The 25,171-nt window shown below is 38.1% G+C and overlaps 1 protein-coding gene across 1 annotated transcript in view; it reads left to right on the forward strand.

Annotated features, from left to right (window-relative positions):
* Positions 1-25,171, forward strand: part of CRYBG3 (crystallin beta-gamma domain containing 3) — a 106,317-nt gene that overhangs the window by 36,430 nt on the left and 44,716 nt on the right. Inside the window, exons 4-11 of the mRNA XM_028119149.2 lie at positions 5,005-11,272; positions 12,650-12,694; positions 13,262-13,377; positions 14,321-14,468; positions 18,972-19,108; positions 20,115-20,229; positions 21,366-21,401; positions 23,557-23,687. Coding sequence (XP_027974950.2) covers positions 5,005-11,272; positions 12,650-12,694; positions 13,262-13,377; positions 14,321-14,468; positions 18,972-19,108; positions 20,115-20,229; positions 21,366-21,401; positions 23,557-23,687 — 6,996 coding nt within the window. The remainder of the gene's footprint in view (positions 1-5,004; positions 11,273-12,649; positions 12,695-13,261; positions 13,378-14,320; positions 14,469-18,971; positions 19,109-20,114; positions 20,230-21,365; positions 21,402-23,556; positions 23,688-25,171) is intronic.

Genomic DNA, 25,171 nt, shown 5'->3' on the forward strand with positions numbered 1-25,171 from the left:
ACTTATGCTTCCAGAGTAATTTATTAGGAACCTACTTCATTGTTGGGTTGAAATCTTTAAAAAGTTCTATGATTTTTGTTTTCAACAGATTCATATCCATAATGAAAATTTTTTCTACCAAACTTTATTGTGATTTAAAAAAAAATTGCTGGGGGCATGTGGGTGACTCAGTCGGCTAAGCGTCTGACTCTCTTTTTTGGCTCAGGTCATGATCAGGGTTGTGAGATCAAGTTCCGCATCACCTGCCCTACACCGGGCATTGGAGCCTGCTTAAGATTCTCTCGCTCTCCCCCTTCCCCGCCCCCCCAAATAATAATAAATAAAATTAAAAATTGCTGGATTTGCAACTTTTCTTTACATGGAAAAGTTAAATGTCTTCCCTATTGTAAGAGAAGATATTGTTAACTATGTAATTTGAAAGGAAATATAGCTTCATGCTGAAAAGGTAGCTTAATCATACTTTCATAAAAATGAGTTAGATACTTTGCTCTAAGGCTATATTTTTGGGTTATTTAGAATTATCTTTGAAGAATGACACATGTCTTTGGTTGACCTTTGAAATATCAAGTATATCAAATATATGCAAAAAAGAGTACAGCATAAACCTTTTCAGATTTCTAATATGTACATATGTCTGCTTAAATATTTGAAATGTATAGGTAAGTTATTTTGTTCTCCCCCCCTTTTTTTTGGTCTGGGTACAGTATTTTTTATTGATCTATGACAAGGTAGCGCTTTCTAAACCCCTCCTGTCCTTTAGGGGGCCTGGGATAGAAACATCAGTTTCAAGGTTGAGACCGTCTCTGTGTGTTGGGGATGAGTAGGGGGCAAGGACTCCCCAGTGGCTGAGGCTTCTTTCTTCCTCTTGTGCTTTTACCAGAGCTGATGATCCAGGGGGCTCTTATTCCTTGGAGGCCATGTGGATCCTAAAGTCTACGACTTGGTTTCAGTAGCTAACTTCATTGTTGTACCAGGAAATGAGCTGAACAAAATGGTATTTGAGGTCAATGCCAGTCTCATCATCAAAGATGGAAGGGTGGGGGTTACTATTAAAGTTTCAGGAGACAACCCTCTGATGCCTGCTTCACTACCTTCACTATCTTCTTAATGTCTTCGTATCTGGAGGCTTTCGCCTGACCTGACGGTCAGATCCACAACTGACATGTTGAGGGTGAGGACATGGAATGACATGCCAGGGAGCTTCCCATTCGGCTCAGGGATGACCTTGCCCACAACTTTGGTGATGCCAGTAGAAGCAGGGATGATGCTCTGGGCAGCCTCTTGGCCATAACACCACCACTTCACAGAAGGGGCATCATGGTCTTCAGCACTGATGGCATGGACTGTGGTCATGAGTCCCTCCACAATGCTAAAGTTGTCATGGTTGACCATGGCTAGAAAGGCCAAGCAGCTGGTGGTATAGGAGGTATCGCTGACAATCTTGAGGGAGTTGTTATACTTCTCATGTTTCACACTAATCACAAACATGGGAGCATGAGCAGAAGGGACAGAATGTTGACCCTCTTGGTTTTACCCTTCAAGAAAATTCCAGCCTTCTCCATGGTGGCAGAGGTGCCAGTGGACTCCACAACATATGCAGCACCAGCATCACTCCATTTGATGTTGGCAGGATCTCACTCCTGAGAGATGGAAATGGACTTTCCACTGATGACAAGTTTCCCATTCTCAGCCTTGACCATGCCATTGAATTTGACATGGGTAGAATCATACCAGAATATATAGACCATATAGTTGAGGTCAATGAAGGGGTCATTGGTGGCAACGGTATCCACTTTGCCAGAGTTAAAACCCTGGAGATCAGACACCAGTCCATTTGAGACCTGACCTTGACCATCGTGTCTCAGGAATGCAGCTGACACTGCACAAGAAGACATGGCTGTCTTTTGAGGGGGGAGGAACACATATCTGGTTGCATAGGATGAACTGTAGATCCCATACACAGTTTATATAATACCTGAAATTAATACTCCCTTTATGCAGCTTATGAAAAATCTTTTTAATTTTCCATCTTCAGTTTATTTTTAAAATTACATGTTTTTGACATTTCTACTTTATTTACTAGGGAAAATTAGCAATTAAAGGACAGTTTTATATTCTTAATACTAAATTATGGAGACTCAACTGCATCCTGGGAAAGAATGATGTAGAAAATAGACTACGTTGGCATGACTAACCTTTTAAAAAGAGGGAGTGCAGGTCATCAGTACCTGACAGAACTAATTACAGTACATGAAGCTGAGCTTGAAACTTTGATGTTCAGTGCTTTAAAACATGATAATATAGTTGTTCAGTATAAACAGTGCATATTTTAGTTACAATTATATAACACTTCCACCCAGGTGCTGCAGGAGATTATCGAGTTAGAAATTTAAACTAGTTTGTATAAATCAATTTAATCATTTTAGTTGAAACTACCCAGAAAATCCTAAAAAATGGAGGAAAATTATTCCCCTCAACCCACCCCCCAAAGGACTCCAAAACTACCAGAAGGCATTATTAGAGGGAGTTGAAATTTAATGGGTTTTCCTGTATGGTTTATCTTATTAGAATACCTTTTAGATGAAAAGGTGCATTATTGGATTGGTGCAGGATAAAATGTCTTGAGGTCTCTTTAGGAGGGAGTTGGTAGTAAGAGAACTAAGGTTACTAGAATAAAATTCTGCTTCCTATCTCATTTCCTATTTCTGTAGACATGTATATTTCTTTGTGTAGCCATTTCTTCAGAATTATTTTATCGATCTTTTGAGGAAAAAAAAATACTGCAGCCTGTTGAGAGTTGGTTTTAAGTATAAAACTTAAAGCTTTGAAAGAAAAACCAACCAAACTAAAATTTCTTGTAATTTATTCAGGCTTCTGGATCTTCATACAAGGCTCTTGTGATTTCTGAATAATTACTATATTTTGATATCAGATTTCTCCAGTAATGTTAATTTACATACATGGATTTTTCTCTTTTTGTGTGTTTTCATAGACATTTACCTTATTCACTTTTGAGTTTGTTTCATAATAGTCTTTGATCTAGCCTGACACACATACTGAGGCTAAAACCACTTTTGTAAGACAAAGCCTTTCTCTCTGCTTCTCCTTCGTGTGCTTTATGATGGACAGTAAAAACATGCATGTGACCAATACAAGATTTTACAATAGTGGTGTGATAGGATTTGAGGGGCCAGCAATTATATAGTCTGAAATACAGTATTTCAGCTAAAATTCAAGAAATACATAAGGAGCACAGTTGATGAAAATTTGACATTGTGTCAAAGGAGGTTTACTTTCTCTTTATCATGTAGACAAGTCTGGTATTCTTAATGTTGCTGCTTTAAAGTTGGGGAGAAAATGTATTAGATAGTGGAATACTGGTAAGTGGATTACTTATTCATGTGGATTCTATCATGTTTTGTTAATTATATGTTTAACCTGAAAACATTAGAACATCAAATTTTTCTACCATCCATCTTTAGAGTCAATGGAATTGGAGTTCACAATTTAAAACACTTTTATATCATCTATAATAATTAAGACAGTCTGGAATAGCACACTAAGCATTTACTATCATTGCTTTATTTAGTCATTCATTAATGCACAGAAAGTTATTACACATATACCATTTCCCAAATTTTGTGGGGGGGGGCATTTAAAAATATAAAGATGATTAAGACACCATACCTTCCTTCAAATGGCCACCAGGCGAGCATGGGGGGAAATAAATAAGTGCCTAGATCTTTATAATTTAATATGGCAAATGCTGTGCTCAGGGCTCTGTGCACCCACAGATCAAAGGCTAACTTCCCTGTTAGCAGGAAGGGGGCCTTGGGATAGGTTTGCTCTGGAGTTAACTCGTGAACTAAGTCTTAGAAGACGCTAGAGTTTCTTTCTGGGGCTGGGATTGAAGGGGAGGGTATGTGTGAAGGGCTAGTAGGCAGCATCAGATAGCATGAGAACTCCCAGAGGTAGATTCTCCAAAGGAAGGTGGATGCTGAGAGCCGAGGAACTTTGTGCAGGGTCTGAGAAGAAGTAGAGAACTTTTTCTAGAAGTCCTTTTTGATTCCTGCATTTACGCAAGCATTTTAATACTCACTACACTGACTGAATATCTGAAGACCTTAACATGAGAGGATTTTTACATACATGGAAAAATCCATGTATGTAAATTAGCATTACTGGTGAAATCTGGTATCAAAATATAGTAATTATTCAGAAATCACAAGAGCCTTTAGAATATATGAAGATCCAGAAGCCTGAATAAATTACAAGAAATTTTACTGTTTGGTTGGTTTTTCTTTCAAAGCTTTAAGTTTTATACTTAAAACCAACTCTCAACAGGCTGCAGTATTTTTTTTTCCTCAAAAGATCGATAAAATAATTCTGAAGAAATGGCTACACAAAGAAATATACATGTCTACAGAAATAGGAAATGAGATAGGAAGCAGAATTTTATTCTAGTAACCTTAGTTCTCTTACTACTATAACATGAGAGGGGGAGAAGTTCTCCCCCTATGTGCTCAAAGTTGCTCTTTAAATTCACATCTAAGAGTAAAGGAAGAGAAGCTTACTATGATGCTCTGATATGGTGGAGAATTCAGTGACATATCCAGAAACTTGCCAGTATGAGGCATAAAGGCAGTATAGTTCCTTCCAGTAGAGCACTCCTTTGAGATTATAACTAAAACCCAAGCCTCGGACTTGTCAGCCCATATTCTCTCCATTAACCACAGTGAGAGAGATGTACACAATCAGGTAAGGGGGAAAGGTTCTAAAGCTCGAACATTCATGCTGCCTTGACATTCACATGCTGCTTGTCAAATCTTTATTATTTTTTTTTAAATAAAGACAGGTTTAACTACAACATTTTAGGATTTCCTTCACCAATTAATACATATTAAAAGTAGGAATAATTTGAGAGACCTTACCATACTTTCTAGGATTACTGCTAAGTGTTACTAACTGTATTTCCTGATACTGTTGTGCTGTTGCTTTTTACAGACAACTAGATGGTAAACCAGAGAGGCCGTCAGTAACATATGCAACATATCGAGGCCCCAGGCAAATTAGGAAATATTTGAAGCACCAGACTGCATTGGAAACTGTGACTCCCTCGGACAGAGAAAATGAAAGTTCTGACTCTAGTACAAGCATCCATATTGGTCCTGGAAGTGAGACGGAGGCTAGGATGGTGTCATCATTGTCATCAGCTAGCACAGATGTATCTATGAAAAGGCATTTGCTCGAAGGCCTGTCAGAAGACTCTGATTGTAGCAAAGTAAATCTTAACACAGAAAGCCATCTGACAAACAACCCAGATTTGCCCAATACTGCTTTTTCTAAGGATGTTTTAAATAAAAATGATCCTGGGGGACCTGTGAGAAGTAGGCCATCCCCTTCTTCTGGGACTAAATCCAGCTCCACTGTTAGAGAATCTGACTCACAGCACCATTTAAATGGTGCACGAGTTTCTCAGACTGACAGGAATTTGGTATGTTCAGCGTTGTTTACAGGAAGTAACAGTAGCAAAGTTCCTTGCAGTCTAGATTTTCACGGGGTAACTACAACAGAAACTACAGTGAAGGACGTCAGTTCAGTGATGAGTGCTGGGACCTTGGTGCAAAGAGAACATGTTGAGCCTGTGAGCCCCACTATTTCTGACTTCTCTTGTAGGAAGTCTGATGGGAGTGACACTACCAAAGAGGGAAGTACAGATTTGCCAAGTTCAGATAAATCAATTAGGCGCGAAGATCCACAGTTGCCAGAGAGTAAGTGTTCTGACAAGCAAACCGCAGATAACTCAGCAAAGCAGGCTGCCAGTCGCACCAACATCCCTGCTCTTCAGAGACATGCTGTGACAGACACAGAACTTGTAAATGAAGGAAATAGACTGTCTGCCCAAGACTCACAGAAAAATTTGGCTGCTAGAAAAATCATACAAGAAACAGAAAACACCTTGGTTGGTGAACCCAGAACTTCAAGTCTCATAAAAGCTCCAAAAGGTAGAATTGAGCCATTACCCAAAGATACTGACCAGTTGTTTGTAACAGAAGCCAGAAGGCCCGATTTTAGGCCACATGGCAAAATGCCTCGTATGGTTAGAATAAATCAAAACAACCCTGCCTCTGTAAAACACATCAGTGAATCAGCCATTGTAGCACGCTTAGAAAGTAAAATAGCACCTGAACTGAATTTTGAACCTAACCGAAAGCACATTTCAGAATCTCTTCTTGATTCTGAGAGTCTTCAACAAGCCAAAGCATCACCTGGTGTCAGAACATCTTTTTCCCTTGACTGTAAAAAATCAGATTTCAGTATTTCATCTCCTACCTTTGTTTCCAGAGTTGGTATGCCAAGCAAATTAGATATTCCTGTTTTAAAGGATGAATGTTCTTCTGTGCTCACTGAAACTGGGGATGTCAACATTGTTGATATTTCCAATCATCCTAGTCAGTGTCAAGAAGAAAACGTGGCAAATCGTGCTGAGGCAGCAGATGGGAAGAGGCCTCCTGCTTGCCTTCGTCTCGGGCATGTCTCTGCAACTCTTGAATCCAAGGAAGTTCTTCCTGAAGTCAAAAAATGCCACGTTCCACTAGATCTTACAGCCATAGATGTTCATGTAACTGGAGTGGACTCGAGATTGGAGTCTGAAAGCCTCTCTGAGGACCACAGTTCCACTTCATCTCAAGACCTTACTAAAGTAGAATTGATGCTTTCAAACACTAGAGCAAGTAAGAGCACCATAGAAAAGTCTGATTCTCTTTCCTTGGAAACCAAACCTAACATTGCCAAAATTATCTCAAAAGTGGAAGTTGATGGTCAGAACAGTATTCCTGTTGAGTTGTATTCTGGAAGAGAAAACACTATAGCCCTCTCCAAGATAGCTGTTTCCCAAACAGAGCCCAGAGACATTTCTCAGGATAAAATTTCTTCTCCATTTGAAGTTACAGATATGCCAGGAAAGCTTACTTTATTGGAATTAGCTTCCCAAGAGGTTGAACGGGACAAAAGTTTTCAATCGATGGATCATAAGGAAATAAAAGAAAAATATTCAACTTCTGGCCTTGAAGAGAATTGTCAAACTGAAGTTTCTCTTCCTGCCTCTAAATATCAAGATATTCAGGAAACAGAGGCAGAAGCCTTAGTTTATCTTCCTGCTTTTCCTAAAAGTAATACATCTGAGATTTTACCTCCTCTTCATAATGAAAAAGTCACTAGGCAAATGGCACAGAATTACGAAGCCCGTGCTTGTGTGATTCATCAACCTTCAGATAGTTGTGAGACTAGAAAGATTTCTGGTTTCTCAAAAATGGCAAAACTCAGCCTAACTAGTGCTTCTCCACAACTCCAAGAAACTGACAGTACGAAAGTAAATTCACTTTTTCTGGATTCTGATAGAAGTTCGGAAAAAAATGCATTTGCATCTGGGGATTCAAACTTTCATAATGCTCCTGTGCTGATATCAGGAAAGAAAGCCTTATCTCATAGAAGGAAAGAAAATACTCATTTCCTAAGTGGTAGTATTAATAACATGTCTTCCTCCAGTAACTCTGAAGAAGTTAGCGTGGTTTTAAGTTCACATAATCCCCCAAATAATTTCAGTTCTGTAAAAGTTACCATAGATGCTACACCTGAAGGTGCCTCTTTAACTAACCTGCTGTACCCTAAGAGCTCTTATTTGGAATTGGAAACATCTGTCCCAACAGGGTCAGAAGTGACCCCATTTGAGGAACATTTTGGGAATCCTACTGGGAAGGGATCTCTTGATTTCCCAACTGCTGCCCGATTTGACAATCCTATGGAAGCAGAGACTGGAGCAGTTGCTGGGGCTCCAGCGTCAGTTAACAGCTCAAGCCAGCAGTGTTCTGAAGCATCTGCTAAGCACATAGAAGCAAGGAGGAGAGCACATGACCAACTTTTGGACCTCAAAAGTGGTTTACTGAAAAAGGCTGATACATTGATTAGTGAAATTTTTAACTCTGTCAGGGAAGAATTAAAATCCAAACACAGAGTTGCTACCTGCCAGGAGCATATAGCCATAGACGGCATAATGAATCCAGGTACTCTGAAAGAAGATATGCGTGAGAAAAACCCATCAGAAGTGACACTGACAGGGATTGAACTGACAGAGCATTTGGAAGAGCAGGGCATGGAAAACAGGTCAGCTGTCCGAGGGGAAGAAAAGGTCTGTGTTTCACCTACAGTTGGTGAGAAGAGTCTCCTTTTTGATTCTGATAGAATGAATTTATCTTGTTTGTTAGAAGATCAAGCTAGGGAGTTAGTCAATGAGATTATTTATTCAGCCCAAGAAAATTTGACAAATGATGCTTTTGAAGATACTGAGGATACCTGGGATTCTGAACTTCAGGCTAATACTTCAGAAATTCTGAACAGTGATAGTGCTAAGCCACATGATACATTAAGGGAGTTCTTGGTGTCTGAACAGGCACTAAATCAAAGCACGTGTGAAATTAATGAAAATAAAGTATTAGGTAGATTCTTCTCTGTAAGTAACTTAGTTAATGACACAGAGTCAATTAAAGGAAGAGAAATTGTTCTCTACCAAAAATCCCCATTTTCTGGAAATGGAGCTGGACAGTCTGATAGTATAAATTTGCTGAAATCAGATACTGTTTTGCTAGCCGAAGACACACCCCATAAAGGGTTAGATAATAAGGTAAAAACACATTTATTTTTCAAAGAGGACTCTAAAGAGAAAGTGGAAATAGACTGTGTGGATAATCACAAAACTGGGACAGAGAATACAAAAACTCTTGTATTTAATTTCAAATGGCCTCCATTTGCAAATGATGACCTCCATGTACCTGGGACATCCAAAAGCAGTTTGTCTGATAGTCTTGTGTGTATATCTGAAAAAAGCTCGCCGGGACACAGTAATAAAAGCACACTCCTTACAACATCAGGAGTAGGGAAAGTACACAAGAAAGATACTGAAGTAAATATGGGGGAAACAGAGCTTAGACCTTCCATGTTAGAACTGGGAGAAACAAACAAAAAGGATGCTGAATTGAATATTATGAAATATGAGGCAGTCCCTCCTATGTCAGAAATGGGAAGAGCACATAAAAAGGAAGCCAAATTGAATATCACAAAAACTGAGCCAATAGCTGACATTCTTAAAGTGGGAGAGGTATACCAAGTAGATGCTGAGAGGTATATTGAAAAAACTGAGGCATTACCTGCCATTTTAGGAATGAAAAAAGCTTATAAGAGGAGGGATGTTGAAGGAGATCTTGGCAAAACTGACATGCTGCCTGTTATTTCAGAAGTGAAAAATATTTACCAAAAAGATGCTGAGGTAATTACTGAAAAGACTGAAATGATACCTACCACATTAGAGATGGAAAATATTTACCAAAAGGATGCTGAAGGGGATATTGTAAAGACTGAGGTGATCCTTGTTGGATTAGAAATGGAAAACATTTACCAAAAGCATGCTGAAGGTGATATTGGCAAGACTGGGATCACAGCGGTTATGTCAGAAATGGAAGATGCCTACCAAAAAGACTTTGAGGGGATTACTGAAAAGACTGAAGTGATACCTGCCACATTAGAAATGGAAGATATTTACCCAGAGGATGCCGAAGGGGATATTGAAACTGAGATGATACCTGTTGGATTAGAAATGGCAGATACTTACCTAAGAGATGCTAAAGGGGATCTGGACAAAACTGAGGTTATGCCCATTATGTTAGAAGTGGTAAATATCTATGAAAAAGATGTGGAGGGCATCACTGGAAAGATTGCAGTACCTGTGGTGGAAATATCTTATCAAAAGGATGCTGGAGAGGGTATTAGGAAAACAGAAGTGGAAGAAGCTCACAAGGCGACAGTCCCTGCCTTCTTAGAAGTGGAAAAACCATGTAAGAGAGAGGCTAAAGAGACCCTTGGCATGATTGTGTCCATGCCCTCTCCAAGAGAAATGGAAAGAATATCTCCAGAAGATTCTGATGAGGCTCTCAGGAAACACAAAGTGTTATCCACAATGGTAAACATGCAGAAAACATACAGAACAGACCTGGAATTGCCTGTTACACAAGCAGAGGCCATGCCTCCCATATATGAAGCTGAAAAAACCCCGCAAAAGGCTGGTGGAGAGAGTGCTGGAGAAATGGAGAGAGATCCCCCTGAGAGAAAGGAAGGCTTGATAGCGTGTGACAACAGACTTGCCTCTTCCTATTTCAGGGGATATGAATCACCAACATTAAGTAAGGATTATGAAGGCTACCCAGCTTTAGCAATGTCAGATTTTCAACCTGAGGGTACCATAGGGAAGCTAGACAGAAGAACATCTGTTATTGCAGTAGATAACCGAATAAGGGATGATAATTATAGCGATGAAAAAGAAGAATCTAACTTGGCCTTCATTTCTCAGGATGAACAAGAAAATTCTTCCTTTACTATATTATATGAAGAACCCCTTCAAGATGAGGACAGGTGCGCTACCGCAGAAGTAAGAAGAACACACTGTCTCTCCTTTCCTGAGACATCTGCTGACAGCATGCCTGTTCTCGCGTGCGAGAGGTCTGAGAGCAGAACTGACCTCGTCCATCATTTTGAAAAGGATACTAAATTAGGTGAGACGTTTGATAGTGATAGTTCGGAATTGTTCTTATCAGTGGAGGCCAAAAGGTACAAAATTTATCCCTTAGCTTTGTCTCCCATTTATGAGGATGACAGTTCTCAGGAGGACATTCTGTCCAGTGAGGTCTCGCCTGGTCATCATGGCTCCACAAAATCAAGAGAGAGTGCAAGCCAGCCCTCTTCTGTTTTATCCCTTCTGCAGTCCGTATCAGAGCGCTTGAAGATGAATTTTGATGAAGACAGACGGGGGGTAGGGGAAGAGGAGGAGGAGCACGTGGAGGAGGAGGAGGAACCGTTACATAAAGGAAGCCTGAGAGCGAGGAGGAAGGAAGCCTTCAAGCGGCCAGACCCTTCCATCGCATTTTACCCTGATGATAGCCAGGAAAGGACTGGAATTTCTAAGAATTCATATGTAATGTCAAATGAACCTACTACCTCCAATCTGCAAGTTGGTCTGTGGCCAGAAAAGGCTTCATTTCTACAAAAATCTGACCTTACTTCCAAACTACATTCTTCTTTAAAGAGTGCTTATCATCAGTATTTGCAGACTTCCAAAACCCATTCCTCAGAGAAGGGAGCCCGATTTGGTGGGATTTTTCAGGAACCAGTGTCAAAATACTTTCGTGCTCAGGACATCTCAGGCAGATTAAGCCCGTTCACAGAGGTAAGTTACTTTGATTATTAACTAGTGAGGTAGTGCTTTGGGTCATAAAATGATCTGAAAGCTTATTAAGAAAATCAGTGTTTTGAGGTTGTGTGAGGATTGTTTTAAAAATATATCAGAGGTTACTTTATCCTTTAACTGAAGTGTGTCACAACTGCTGTATTTTAGCTGGACTGTTAAAATGAGAAAACAAAATTGCTTAGTCAGAATTTAAGAGGCATAAGGGAGAAGCAGGTTATTTCCCAGTTCTTTGCTAATATATAGTTTTCAAGCTAAATTAAATGATAGCATTTGAATTTCTGAAGATAGTATATATGGGGAATTTGTTACTGGAACCGTTGAACCTGTGTGTCTCAGTAAAATATTTCCTAATATTTTAAAACATTTTAAGTGACAACCTCACAGTATCCTCTCACTATAATTGCTCATGTTGTTCATACAAAGCAAGGCAATGAACAGCCTAATTCAAAGAAAAAGCTGAAAGCGTTATAACTGGAAAATGCCTTGAAATTCAGTTATATGTATTCTTTGCCTTAGAAATATTTAAATGTCTAACATAGAATATATCCATTTAACGTGGGACTTTCCTTTCTGGCATTCCCAAGATCATGGAACTTTCTCTAGGATTCCAAAGACCTGTATCTTCACCTTGAATAGCCATAGTATCAGATAGTTATATACTTGAATATCAACCAGTAGCTTGCAAGGCAGTCTTTAAAAAAAGAAAGGGTGGGATTTGAAGAAATCTTTCTTTAATGATTCCCCATCACCTACCAAGTCACAGGGAACATCTTCACTGCATTCCAACGCACCCAGGTCCTGTTTGTCCAGCTTTGTCTCCTCATGCTCTGGTCATGCACCCTGTGTTTCCTACCACTGTACTTTTCCTCAGTATGTTCTCTTCATGGAAGTTTTTTTTCTGCTACTCCCTGACCCCAACCTGCCACATTGCTTCACTAGTTGAAATCCTGTTTTTCAAGGTCTTCTCCATATCACTTGCTCAGACAAGCCTTTGGGCGCCTCCCTGTGCCATCATTTGACCTCCATCATGGTGCCGTTTCCCTTGATGGCCATCACTTGGCTTCTTTTTTGTGTTTTACCTGTAGTTTAACTTAGTCCTTCACTTAGAAGAGTCATGTGAGTGTGATCTATCTTTTTCCCCCTTTGTAGCTATAAGCTTCTTGAGGGCACAAACAACACATCATTTTCCCTTATATTTGCCCTTACACCCCTTGTAGTACCTAGAGGTGTGCTTTGCATTTAATGGCCCCTAAGTAAATATGTGCTAAATTAGACTTGTGACTGCTAAGAAACTGAACTATATATCTCTCTGTTGATGTTTCTTAAGGCTTCCTTCTTACACTTTTATTATTTCAGAATATTAACAAACAAATTTTGAGGTGTAACCCAAGACCTGGGAAGGTAAGCATAAGTTTCTTGTTTGTTTGGTTTTCTTTTTAAAGATTTTATTTGAGAGAGAGCGTGAGAGAGAGCATGAGGTAGAGGGAGGGAGAGAGAGAGCCAGACACCACTGAGCAAGGAGCCTGATGTGGGGCTCGATCCCAGGACCCTAACCCTAAGATCATGACCTGAGCTGAAGGCAGATGCTTGACTGAGCCACCCGGGCGCCCCAGTAAGCATAAGTTTCTTATAGACTAAGATATGAAAAGTAAAGTTATTTTAGGAGCATCTGGCTGGCTCAGTTGGGAGGGCAGGCGACTCTTGATCTTGGGGTTGTGAGTTCAGGCCCCACACTGGGTACAGGGTTGACTTAAAAAAAAAAAAGTAAGGTTACTTTCAGGTTTGGGGAGTTTAAAGTAAATACTTTTAACTGACTTTAAAAGGGATTATTTTACTCACAGATTTAGCATCTAAAGTAATAATTACTTTTATATATTTAGGATATTTTATTTTCTACATTCTAGGCATTTTGGAATTTTAAATGCATTCTTAAAATTAGTTATTGTGCCTACTTACTATATGTTGCAGATGGTTATCTATGATCTCCATGGAAGTAAATATAAGCAAGAGATCTACTGTAGTATTCCTGATGCTACATCATGGTCCTTTCCGAATGGGGTACTGATAAAAGTTGTAAGGGGCTGGTAAGAGATCTCTTAAAATTTTGTAGCATGTTTCTCCCAACTAAGTGTATTTTCTTACTGTTTATGCTTTTTATATTTTTTATTGAAGTCACATTCCTTTTCCTCGGTTTTTGACAGAATATTTTGAAACATTATTAGTGTTTTATAACTTAATTGTTCTCTTTATCTACTGTGACAGAAAATATAGGTTGTTTTTAGTGCTTAAAGCCAGCTATAAGTAGCGAGACCTAATATATATATATATACAATCAGTACCATCCTGAAACTACACTATTAGCAGGTTAGATTTGGCAAGTTGAGTTAAAGGCATGAATTGAATGAAGCATAGCTTTGAAAGTGAGTTCAAAATTTGTGGGATGCTAAGGAATGTGAAGGCCACATACTTAGAGTCATTTGTATAGCTGACATAGTCAAGAAGTGAAGGATTCTTTGTATGGTGTAAAAATGAGGGAAAACCTCATTTGTAATTGACCATTTCCCTTGGACATGCTGGAGCCAAAATTTCTTTGTCCAGTGTCTCAGTTACTCACTGATCAATATTCATGATGTAAGTGGTATGGTGTAGTGTTGTTTTCATGTAATAAAATGGGATGTATGTGCTCCCATTTTATTTAAAATGTGGAATTATTAAACTGCTGTTTTAATAGAAATGTATGGCTTTGTTTATATACCATCTAGAAAGTGCATGTGTACATGTATATAAGCATAGGCATAGATTATGTTCAGGAATATTTCCAACTTGTATGCACTTTTATTCTTATGCTACTTATCTATACTTACATTAGCATATATCATTGTTTCAAAAATAGAATTATGTGCTAATGGTGGAAAATAGCTCAGCTTTTAAAAGGTAGGTGAGATAGTCTGGATTAAGTATCATTTGTTTTATGCCTCATTTCTTAGAAAATTAATTATAACTGATCATGCTTTTATATTTTTTCAGCTGGATTTTGTATGAGAAGCCACATTTCCAGGGTCAGAAATGTGTGCTGGAAGAAGGGGAAAAGGTGTTAAATCATGACTGGATCCTTCAGAACAGGAAGCATCCACAGAGAGACTTTGTATTGGGTTCTATCAAACGTGTCTTAAAGGTAACAAAACCATGGATTTTCCCTAATTTTTGTTTTGTTTTATTTGTCTTGTAGTAAAGCTGTACTTTGGCCTCGCAGTGTTTAGAGGTGATTGCTAATATTTGTGCTAGTTTTGCTAATCTTTATCATATTGATAATCTTTTGAACTTATGCATATGAAGTATTAGAGTGAATGATAATTTAAAATGTTACCTATAATCTGGACCATAAAATGAAATGGTGCATGATGTGTGTGTGTGTGTGTGTGTATGTGAGTGATGAGTGTTAGGTGAAAAATAGAGGAGGAGTGGGGAGAGAAAGGAAAGGTGTATTGCTTTTTTATTTTCTGCTTAGAAAATATTATTTAATACTTGCATGAGGAAGGTCTCCCAATATAATAAAATATTTCACGAGAAGTGCTGTGGTGGTTTAGAGGAGAGGTGAATTAGTGATTAGGACAGATCGCAGATAAGGACAGAATTTTCCCAGTGTATTCTAAAGAGTTCCTTCTGTGGTAAAAGAGCACATGACTTATTACAGTTATGCATATGACAGTCACAGATACATATTTTTTCTTTTTTTTTTAAGATTTATTTATTTTGTCAGAGTGCGTGTGAGAGAGAACATGAGCACGAGTGAGCATGAGCAGGGGGAGGGGCAGAGGGAGAGAGAGAAGCAGGCTCCAAGCCAAGCATGGAGCCCCATGCTGAGCTCGATCCCAGGACCCTGGGATCATGACCTGAGCTGAAGACAGAAGCTTAACGACTGAGCCACCCAGGCGCCGCTATATTTTTTCAAGTTGTGGAGATTTTGTTTATATGCTTAAATATACAAATTAAGGTGGACCCTATCACAATGATTTGAGCCGATGTTATTAAGTTCTTGATAGTTGCAGATAGCATACAGAAAAAGCCATCATGAAAGGGGTATCTGCATGTATTTTATGTGAATTAATACCTCCTGGAATACTGCAAACAAGCCTGTGTCTTAACAAATTTATGTTTTGCTTTTGGGCCCAATACTGTAATAGGCACACGGAATGGAAATAAAAGTGAGATACGATCTCATACTTCAGATCGCTTAAAGTTGAAGGAGGGACAGCGGAGTCACATAACCACATGCGCTGCCATTAGGGTTGCACAAAGAAGGGGTACCTCTCCTGGAGGAGGTGGCACCTGATTGGAATCTTGAGAGAATAAACAGGGGTTAGGTGGGTGGAAAACATGAGAAAGTTCTTGGCAGAGCCCCCCGTGTTAGATGCCAAGGTGAATGTTGGTGGTACTATGAGGAGATGGATGTGGCTGCAGCTTTGAGGGGCAGTGTTCGTTTTCACTAAAAAATTTAACTGTGAGCAATTCGGCTCAGCAAGCAGCATTTGAGTGCTCATTTAATTAGCTAACTCACTAGAAACTGATTGAGATGAATAGTTTGTAGGTAGAATGTTCTAAGACTTAAGTAATTTAATGGTTTTGTGCTTTTTTTGTGAATGTCAGGCATCATGCCAAGCCCAGTGGGGAAAAAAGATAAGTTGTTGAAAACAGCAACCTTCTCACCACCCAAAAGCCCAACCACAATAATATCAAGCAAAAAACCTCAGGCTGTTGATTATAGATATATAAATGAGTATTTGCACACCTGCCATTTGCTTAGACTATATTAAAAGAAAAAGTGTTGCTTGCATTTTTTCCTTTTTCCAGTGTTTGTTCTTGGAGTCGTTTTTTAAACTGCAGTGTGAGTGCCCTCATGTCTTGAACAGGCTAGCAACTTTCAGTGAGGAAGGAAAAACTATTGAGCATCGAATGGAAAAAGCATTAGCATTGTTCTAAACATTTTACAAAGTAAGAATCGGGCATCGAACTGCTTCCTTTCTACAACCTTGTCAAAATTCTACCTACTGATAGCTTCGTTTTCATGGGGACTGTTACCATTCCAAATTCGCCTAGGCCTAAGCCTAGAACTATCTTGCTTCACCCTCTTTTATTTGCTCGAATCTGAGTAGTCAAAACTTTGGTATTCTTTAAAGATACTACTTTGGTGATGTCTTCAGTTTGCTGTGAATAGATGCAGAGGATACCATCAGTTAGCAGCAGTTGTAGATTCTGCTCAAGGGCCATCTTTGCTCCCAGAAATAATTGGGGGTGAGGTAGCATCGCAGTAATTCTTGAGTCAAGTGTTTCTTTTCTCAAATATTAGAAGTGAATATTGCAAATTACTGTTTACAGTGCATTTAATATTTTTTTTAAAGGAATGACGTTTTTCTTAATCGTCAGAAGTTACTTCAGTTTTGTCTTCATTAATTTGCCGAGAAGAGAGAGATCTGTTAGATCAGGGACTGAAGATATTTTATGTGAGGTGGAGTCCATTAGGTTTTCTTAATTGTTTTTGTTAACTGTAATCCATTCTTGACTGTTTCTCTCCTGTAGTTTTGCCTCCATTCCTACAAAGGTTTTCATAGTCTAAATTTGCAAGTTTCGTCAAGATGTTTGTAAAGTTATTATTATGACTAGAAAAGTTGGGGAGGAAGCCATACAAACTTTACTAAGAATAAACTGTTGATTGTTGCTAGGTTACTATAAAGTACCCTTCAGTTGTTAGTGTTTACTGCCTCGGTCCATCAAGAATTATGCAAGTCTTGAGAGAGACATTATTTCCGTGAGAATAGCCACCATGAAGAAGAAAAAACTTAACCGGTGAAATCTTTCTTAGTTAACTAGAGAAAAAAACTGGTCCTCTGGCTAAGGACATAAGCATTCTTCTTTTTGTTTATTTTCCATTTTTTAGCCATCATTATGCTTTTTTCCATTATGCTGTTTCCTTCTCTGTTGTGGCAGACTCAAATGCCTCTTAGCTTTTTCCCTTTTAAAGTACACCACCCATGCATTGTTTGTATAACACAATGCAGAGGAAACTTATTTGTGTGAGACATTTAGTTATGTATTCTGTTACTGTAACTTACATCCCTGGGGGAACATTAATACGGCAGCATTTTAAATAATGTTACTAGCACTCTATTATTAATAGCAAACAAAAGCCTTGAAGATTGACAGGTGACTGTTGTGGACGTTTCTGACTAAATGAAATTTTAAACAGAAATATACTTTTAAACTTTAAAGGATATTTTAGGTTATGCCTCTTTATTGCATTTTAGAACTAGCTTTCTGAAAATAAAATAAATTAATTTGCTTATACATATTAATAAGAATGATTAAGAATGATTAATAATAAAACTCAGTTTGGAAGAGGGTTAAAAAATCAGTAAATTGCAGTTCTAAATGGCAAAACTGATTAGAATAAAAAATGCAGTTGTTCAGCCTAATGTCACCTCTGATTGTTACTGCATTTACCTGTTTCATTAAAGCATAATCACTTGAATTTCACAATGTCCTAGGGGAGGATTACGCTACTGAAAGTTTGTATAATTAAACTCATGATTACGGAGTTAGTGTGTTCAGACAGAAGCACATCTGTAATTTCAGAGAAGGGAAAAATAATGGTAGCTTTGATTCCCTAACAATCAAAGGTAAGGTCTTTTTTGTGTTAGAACTTGACCATTAGAAGATTTTCATAGGTAAGAATATAGAAAATTCTCTCTTTAGTTGCAGTGGGGGAAACATTTACAAAGAGAGGCCGTATAAAAAAGGGAGTGGGGAGAGCATGGACACCAGTATGACTGAAGAGTTGCGTGGGCCTCCTGTGGGTCACTGGGTTGGCGCCATGTTGTAAAAAGGCAAACAAATGTAAATTTGATATGCTTGGGTTTTGAGCCAAGGAGTGTCATGAGGAAAGTGGTGTTCTCTAACATGCCCAGCTGCATGAATCGTGGCTAGCACTTGACGGGAGATACGGGCCCATGATCGAAGTCTTAGCGTTGGTGAAAGGCCTTGACAGTGGGAATAGAAAAGAGAGATATGTAAGTGAAATGTTAAAGGAAGGTTTGACAAGACATCGTGGCAGTGAATATGTGATGGAGGGTAGGGTCAAATTTCTTCTTTAAACCAACTTGGACTAAAATAAATAAAATCCCACAAGTAGGAAAACGGGTTTCCTTTACCCTCGCGTCTGATCCTCCTTCTTTTGTCCATGTAAATTAGATAACACACTGAGGGAGTAGTGTTTCTCTGTTGTTTATTTTTATATCCCCCATGAGATCAGCTTTTATTGAACTCCCTTCCTTCTTATGGCTTTGTTACGCTTCTGAGAAGGAAGGCTTACAGACTTTTGGCACTAACGGAGTTTGGTAACTGAACATTGATTGCTTAATAGAACAAGACTTTTAAAAACAAAGCAGAAAAAATTGAGCAATACTCTTTCAATCAGTAGTATTTATAATTTTCATGTTATCAGTGTAACTTCTTAGAAAAAAAAGTTCATTTTAAAAAACTGGTTAAGTGAAATAATATTTCCTTCATGTTGTTTTTGTGAAGAAATTCAACTGAACAATGAGAATAATCGTAATTGTGTGTCCAGGGTATTGAGAATATGGAATTGTCTCCAGATGATTTCAAAGCCAATTTTTTTTTCCAGGATTGCAGCATTCCAGAGATAGAACTTCGCCCACAGATGGACCCAGCTTGTTGTCCTATGCATATACAGCGAGCAGTCCCCAATTTGGAAGAGCTGAATATCCCCAAATCTGTGTCCTTCACTGTGAAGTCAGGAGTGTATGTATCAGTTTCTCATTATTACAGTGATTGATGGCCAGCAAATTTAACTTTTTACTTCAAATTTCAGTGGGTGACATACTTATTTGTGAAGTTTTAGTTGATTTTATTTATGCCCCTGGATACTCAAGATAGACCATTGCAGGGATTAAAACAGATTCTGTCTTCCTTTGGATCCAATTAAGTCTTTGATGTAGGACTCACAGGAGCAGATAGAGATCCGCAGACATAGTTCTTGATAGATGCATTCATCATGTTTTCATCCACCAAATTTTGGGACTGAGAAATAAAAGCATGTCCCCGGCCTAAATATCTGGTGCTTGAACTATTTCAAGAGCGTCTCGGTGCCAATAGTTACTGAGTGCCTCCACAGGGCTGGACACGTGGTGCTTTTTTTGTTTATTGTATTTCTGTGAGGTAGGTAGAGCTACGCATTTTATAAATGAGGAATTATGTGATTTGTTTCAGGCTACCAGCTTGTAAGCATGGGTCTGATAGCAGGCCTTTCTGATTGCAAAGGTATCTTTTGGACTATGGGTGTGACTGAGCTGAGTCTTAATTTAGTTCCAGATTAGCATGAATCACAAATCTGTGATACCTTTACAACATGGATTCCTTTTCTGTCTTTCACTCTTTTTTATCTGCTCTGATGATCGTTGGTATAGATATTTGGGGGGGTTCTGTTCTGCTTCCAGTTATAGTCTGCTTGAATCAAAGGTGTCACAACTCCAAAATATTAGAAAATTCTAAGAAAAGTAATACATACTGCTTGGAGTACGTATAATATACTTAGAGTGTTTGAATATAAGTACTGAGTAACGCATTAACTCTTGTTACGCTGTCTAGTGAAGTCATTTCAAATGTGTTTTACTGGTTGTAATTCTGCTTTTTTTGTTTTGGTTTTTGGGGTTTTGTTTGTTTGATAGCCCTTTTTACTTTTAACTGTTGTAAGACCAGACTGAAGTGTTCCTATTATACTTTAACAAACCATTCATTTCTTATTTAGTTGGCTTGCCTACCCGGATATTAATTTTAAGGGGCAAGCTACAGTTCTGGAGGAAGACCATGGGCTCTTTGAGATTTCTGCCACAGAAATGAAATCATTGCATCCACTTCAAATGGTAAGCAAATTTAAAAACTGGCGTTTTCCAAAATGCCCTTGAATCTAAAATAACCATGGTAGGATTGCTTATGCAATCTCTATCTGGGAAAAGAATATGTGTGCTATTGGATCAGCAATCTATACATGATTTTTCTGTGCCTCTATATCATAGAGAATATCTGTGTGAAGACATTTTAATGTTTTCTAGAAGGCAAATGCCTGAATTTACTTTGTGCTAAGTTTATTACAATGCATGCAGTTTCCTTATAAGTACTGTTCTGTGAAAATTTTGAATACAGTTCTGAATTTTTTTGATGCTTATTAGAAAACCTCTTTTTAAATTATGATTTTCCATCACAGTAATGAATAAGCTCAGCATTAATAATAAATGGACAGTTCTGTGAGTGGTTGCTTTCTTAAAGATAATAAATGCATACAGTATTTTTGTTGCAAACATTTTTTATTTGAGGGCAAACTCTTCAAATAAATGTTAGCTATGTGGCAAACCATTTTTGGTTGTTCTGTGCCTTTAAAAAATAAAAACCAGGAAAAACTAAGAAATTTTAAGAAATACCACAGTGTGGAGTGACATTAAAAACAGGAAATTCTGGAATTAGGTTGTGTGGGGAAGGGGTTACCTTTTATGCTCTACAACCTTGAGGTCACAAAGATAGTTAAGTATGATAAAAAGTGTTGTTGGAACTTGTAAGGGGACGCACTCTAATTTAGAAAGCCTGAGCAGTTGTCCGGAGGAAATGAAGGGTCAATGGTTTGGAAATCTACTCTGCCAAATGAGATGTTTTTAAATCTAGCAACTCCACTTTGTTTCTTGGGACACTCTGCAGGGGGCGATTAAATCTTTACTCACTCATGTGTGCTTGAGGACTAAAAAGCTCAGTTTCCTTCCTTGTAATGGTTTTAATCTGGAAAGTATATTTTAAAGATTTCTTGCCCCATCTACATTGATGAGCCATCCGACTTGGTTTTGACTACTGTAGGGTTCTGTAGTTCAGTTTTAAAATTTACCACAACTTAAAGTTGGCTGGTATATAACCTTTAATCTTTTTTTTTTTTTTATAACGTACATATGTCACTTAGTTACTTTCAAATATTCCGAATGTTTCTGTATCTAATATTAAAATTTCTTATCTTAAGGGTGGACTGAAAGTGGAAATGCCTATGAACTTGAAGGTGAGTCTTAAAAACGGTCTTTTATAGCAGGCTAAAAAGCTTGAGTGTTAATCTTTAAGTATTTTGAATTATTAAGGTAAAAAATTAGCAGAATGCATGCTAATAATATCTAGTTAGTGGATGTTGGAGGGAAGTGACTGCACAAAATGGCCACTGAGGACTCATGCTGTGAGGGCGAGTTGGGTCAGTATGCAAGGATGGAAGTCTTGCTGACAACCCAGTCAAACACCATAAACACCTGCAGGAGGGAAAGGTGATAGGTTTGATTTTTGATTTTGTGGGGAGGGGCAGTAGAGGTGGCACCTTGACATTCTAGTGGAGGTATCAGACATTTGGGAATAATGCTCACAAAGGAGATGAAGGATTATTGGAAGAAGGGGTAGGTACCTCCTGTCAGAGAGATGGCAATTTGTAAGTATAAGTATCTGAAGGGAACAGTAGAGGCAGTGAAAACTGGAGCGGTAGTGGCACCAGGATTAAGCACATTTTGGGAAAGAAAAGGAAATGGAATTATAAAATATGTGTGAAAAGAGATGGGAAGAAAACCAGTGCAGTGATCAAAGATGCAAACAGACCTCTGCTTGACGAGGTTACAGCACTTCCAGAGGCAGGCATGGGAAGAATCATCCGTCCTCCTGTCCTGCAGAACAAGACACAACTCCTCCAACCGTCCCATTTCTGGGGGCTTCCTAATTGATCAAATTGACCACAGTGCTCTTAATCACATAGTTGGAATCTTTTAAAACTTAGTATCTGAGTGTATGTAATACATCTTGGCTCCTTGTTGGAGTCGTATATACCCAAGTTTAAACAAAGACTTACTGCCTGTATTCCACTCGTAGAGATACTGTTTTGGTCTGGGGTATGGTCAGAAGTCTTCAAAGCTCCCCACATGATTCTGATAACACAAAGCCAAGGTTTTCGAACCAGTGACTTGAAAGATGCAGAATTAGCTCTGACACTTTCTGAGTGACTCCTGTCTCAATCTCTTCAGGTGTGACAGGCTCGGTCTTCCTTGGACTATTTGCAGTTTGACAGGCTGTAGCGGTATATGAATGAGATAGCTATCATAGATGATCAGATGAAGTTTTTAGATGTTAGTGAAGGCTTACTTGTCAAAGAATTACTGCTTCTTAGTCTGATTGGGTTCAGCATATGTAGAAAGTATTAAACTCAAATAAAACTTCACTTCAAATACAGCATCCTGTGAAAATTTAATATGTGGAAAACAGGAGCAGTACTATGTATTTTTTTCAGTTGTATAATGTTATCAGTTTTTGGAGACAGGGAAGCTATAACTTGTTCAGTGTGTTTAAGCATGGGGCCTTTGTTTGCTGGTTGTACGCCACGTATGCCATCAGCCACAAATAGGACCAGGTGATAAGAGTGTGGATAGATGAGTGCCGTTATTACCATTGTCGCTTTTGCATACTAAGGGCAGGCAGGTCGTACTTGGGAAGTAAAGAGCACCAAAATGGCGGAAGAGACATACTTGTGCCAATCCAAATTTGAAGTAAATGAAATGCTAGGAATGGATTTCCCACTATACTTACCCCCACCCATATGAATCCAGTATCCAAAAAAAAAAAAAAAAACACCATAATTTTTGCAATCACTTCTTATTAGAAAGTTTTATATTCAGATTCAGGAATTTGTGTATCTATTTCTTATCAGTGAATAGCAATTGCCATAGAAGCAGATAGTGTTATAAGAAGCAGCTGTGTTTTCTCAATCTAGTAGATAATTTATTACTGTGTCCTAGAACCTCTGTAGAGAGTTTTTATTTCTAAGAGGGGAAATTCCGGTAAATACAAGGCAGGTTTGTATTAAATTCCAAACAGAGAGCTAAACTTAGCTAATTTAAGAATCCTTTATAAGACAGTTTTTGCCCTGTGAGATGGCCCTAGAATTTGGGTAACGAGAACAATGGAATCATATTTGACTATATTATTATGAGAGAAATATGCTATTAAGATATTTTATCTTTATGATAATAACTCACATATTCCTTGTGACTATCAGCATGCTATATTGTAAATAAAAAGGACAGTGGCCCCTGGCCCCTATTCATGTCTTTAGTCTCACTTAAGTAAATGAGTTTTGTGTCTATTCCAAAAAACGAGCATGTTAAGTAATTTTCTTTCATATCTTTCAGGTTATTATTTATGAAAAACCTCACTTCCATGGACATGCCAAAGAGTTTAGTGAACACATAGATTCTGTCCCTAAGTTTTTAAAAAATGGGGATTTTCATGGAATTGGATCAATTCGTGTCATCGGTGGAGTGTGAGTGTTATATCTACAATATTTGATTTAATAGTCTATTTTTTGAAGATCACAAAAAAATGTCCCAAGCCAAGCAAAAACAATGTGTCTTAATCTAAAAATATTACATCCCTTCTGGAAGGTACTGTAAAATAAAAAATATTAGTCACTACTCACTTTTCTGTGAACTTGTTGTATTAGAGATTTTGAGGTAGGTTAAACGTAGAAAATGGTTTCTCAAAACACTTAGTATTCTAAACACAATATAGAAGATAAAAATTACAAAATAAAATTATTCATTTATTTATTTTTACAAATTTTGAACATGAATGAGAGCCCCAGTTTTTATTCTCTATTCTGTGCATCTTCTGTGTTAAGGATCTTGACAGTGAGTCCTTCATTAAAGAAGTAGCCTGGGTTGTGTGTTTCCCAAGTCAAGGATTTTTAACACTGGTTACCTTCTGGCCCTGTACTGTTTTTGAGGAGCCCCCCAACTACCTCTCAGTATAAACCCGATTGTAACCAATCATTGCTACTATCCTGGTCTCAGTCAGCAGTTTCTGGGGCAGGTACCCCAGAAAATCTGTGACTGCATTGGGATGTGCCTTTGTATTTGTATCCTGGCAGATAAAAATCACAAGAAGCTTTCTTCATAGCTTATTTGCCATTGTCAACCCAGTGCTAGAATTCCTCTAGAAACATTGTTGGTCTCTTTGCTGATATGATAGTTTATTTGGGATATTGGTTCATTTTAATTAAAGTATCGATGTCTCCTTACTTGCAGTAACATCATAAATCTTGTTCATGCTATTCTAGCAAAAGATGCAGCTAAAATATTTTATTCATAGGCATTAAATGACTGGCCTAAGATCACTCAAGAATCTACATTTAGAGATTTAGACTTTGCAGTTTCTGGCAATAAATCATAAGTGATGGCTACACTAGCCAAAATGGAAATAAAAGAGACTGTGCCATGTATTAGATATGTAGGACATATCCAAAATTGGTCTGACATATTGGTAATCATTTAATTCTTTATCTTTCAATTTAAAAAAATTATTAGGCCCTTGAAAAACAAATGTGTTTTGGATATATTTTTATTGTGTCATATTTATTTGTAGTCTGCTCTGATCTGTGAACACATACCCTTCTTGTTAACCCTGCTAAATATTTTTTCCCTTTTCTTCCTTTTGGGATCTGAATGTTTTTCCCATTAACTAGATCATGATTTGCATTGTTTTCTGAGTTTTTTGTGATTATTTTATAAAAATTGTAAGAAAATATTATGCTTGTAATACAACATACACACTTTATTATATGACAACTGTAGGAGAAAAGTATCATGTCTCCATTTAAAAGTGAACAGTTGAGGGGCACCTGGGTGGCTCAGTCGGTTAAACATCCGACTCTTGATTTTGGCTCAGGTCGTGATCTCAGGGTCGTGGGATCAAGTCCTGCATCAGGCTCCCTGCTCAGCACAGAGTCTGCTTGGCCCTCCCCCTCTG

Source organism: Eumetopias jubatus, unplaced genomic scaffold (assembly GCF_037043125.1).
Source record: "Eumetopias jubatus isolate StellerSeaLion01/CBP00866 unplaced genomic scaffold, mEumJub1_p1.0 scaffold_1, whole genome shotgun sequence".
Lineage (NCBI taxonomy): Eukaryota > Metazoa > Chordata > Mammalia > Carnivora > Otariidae > Eumetopias > Eumetopias jubatus.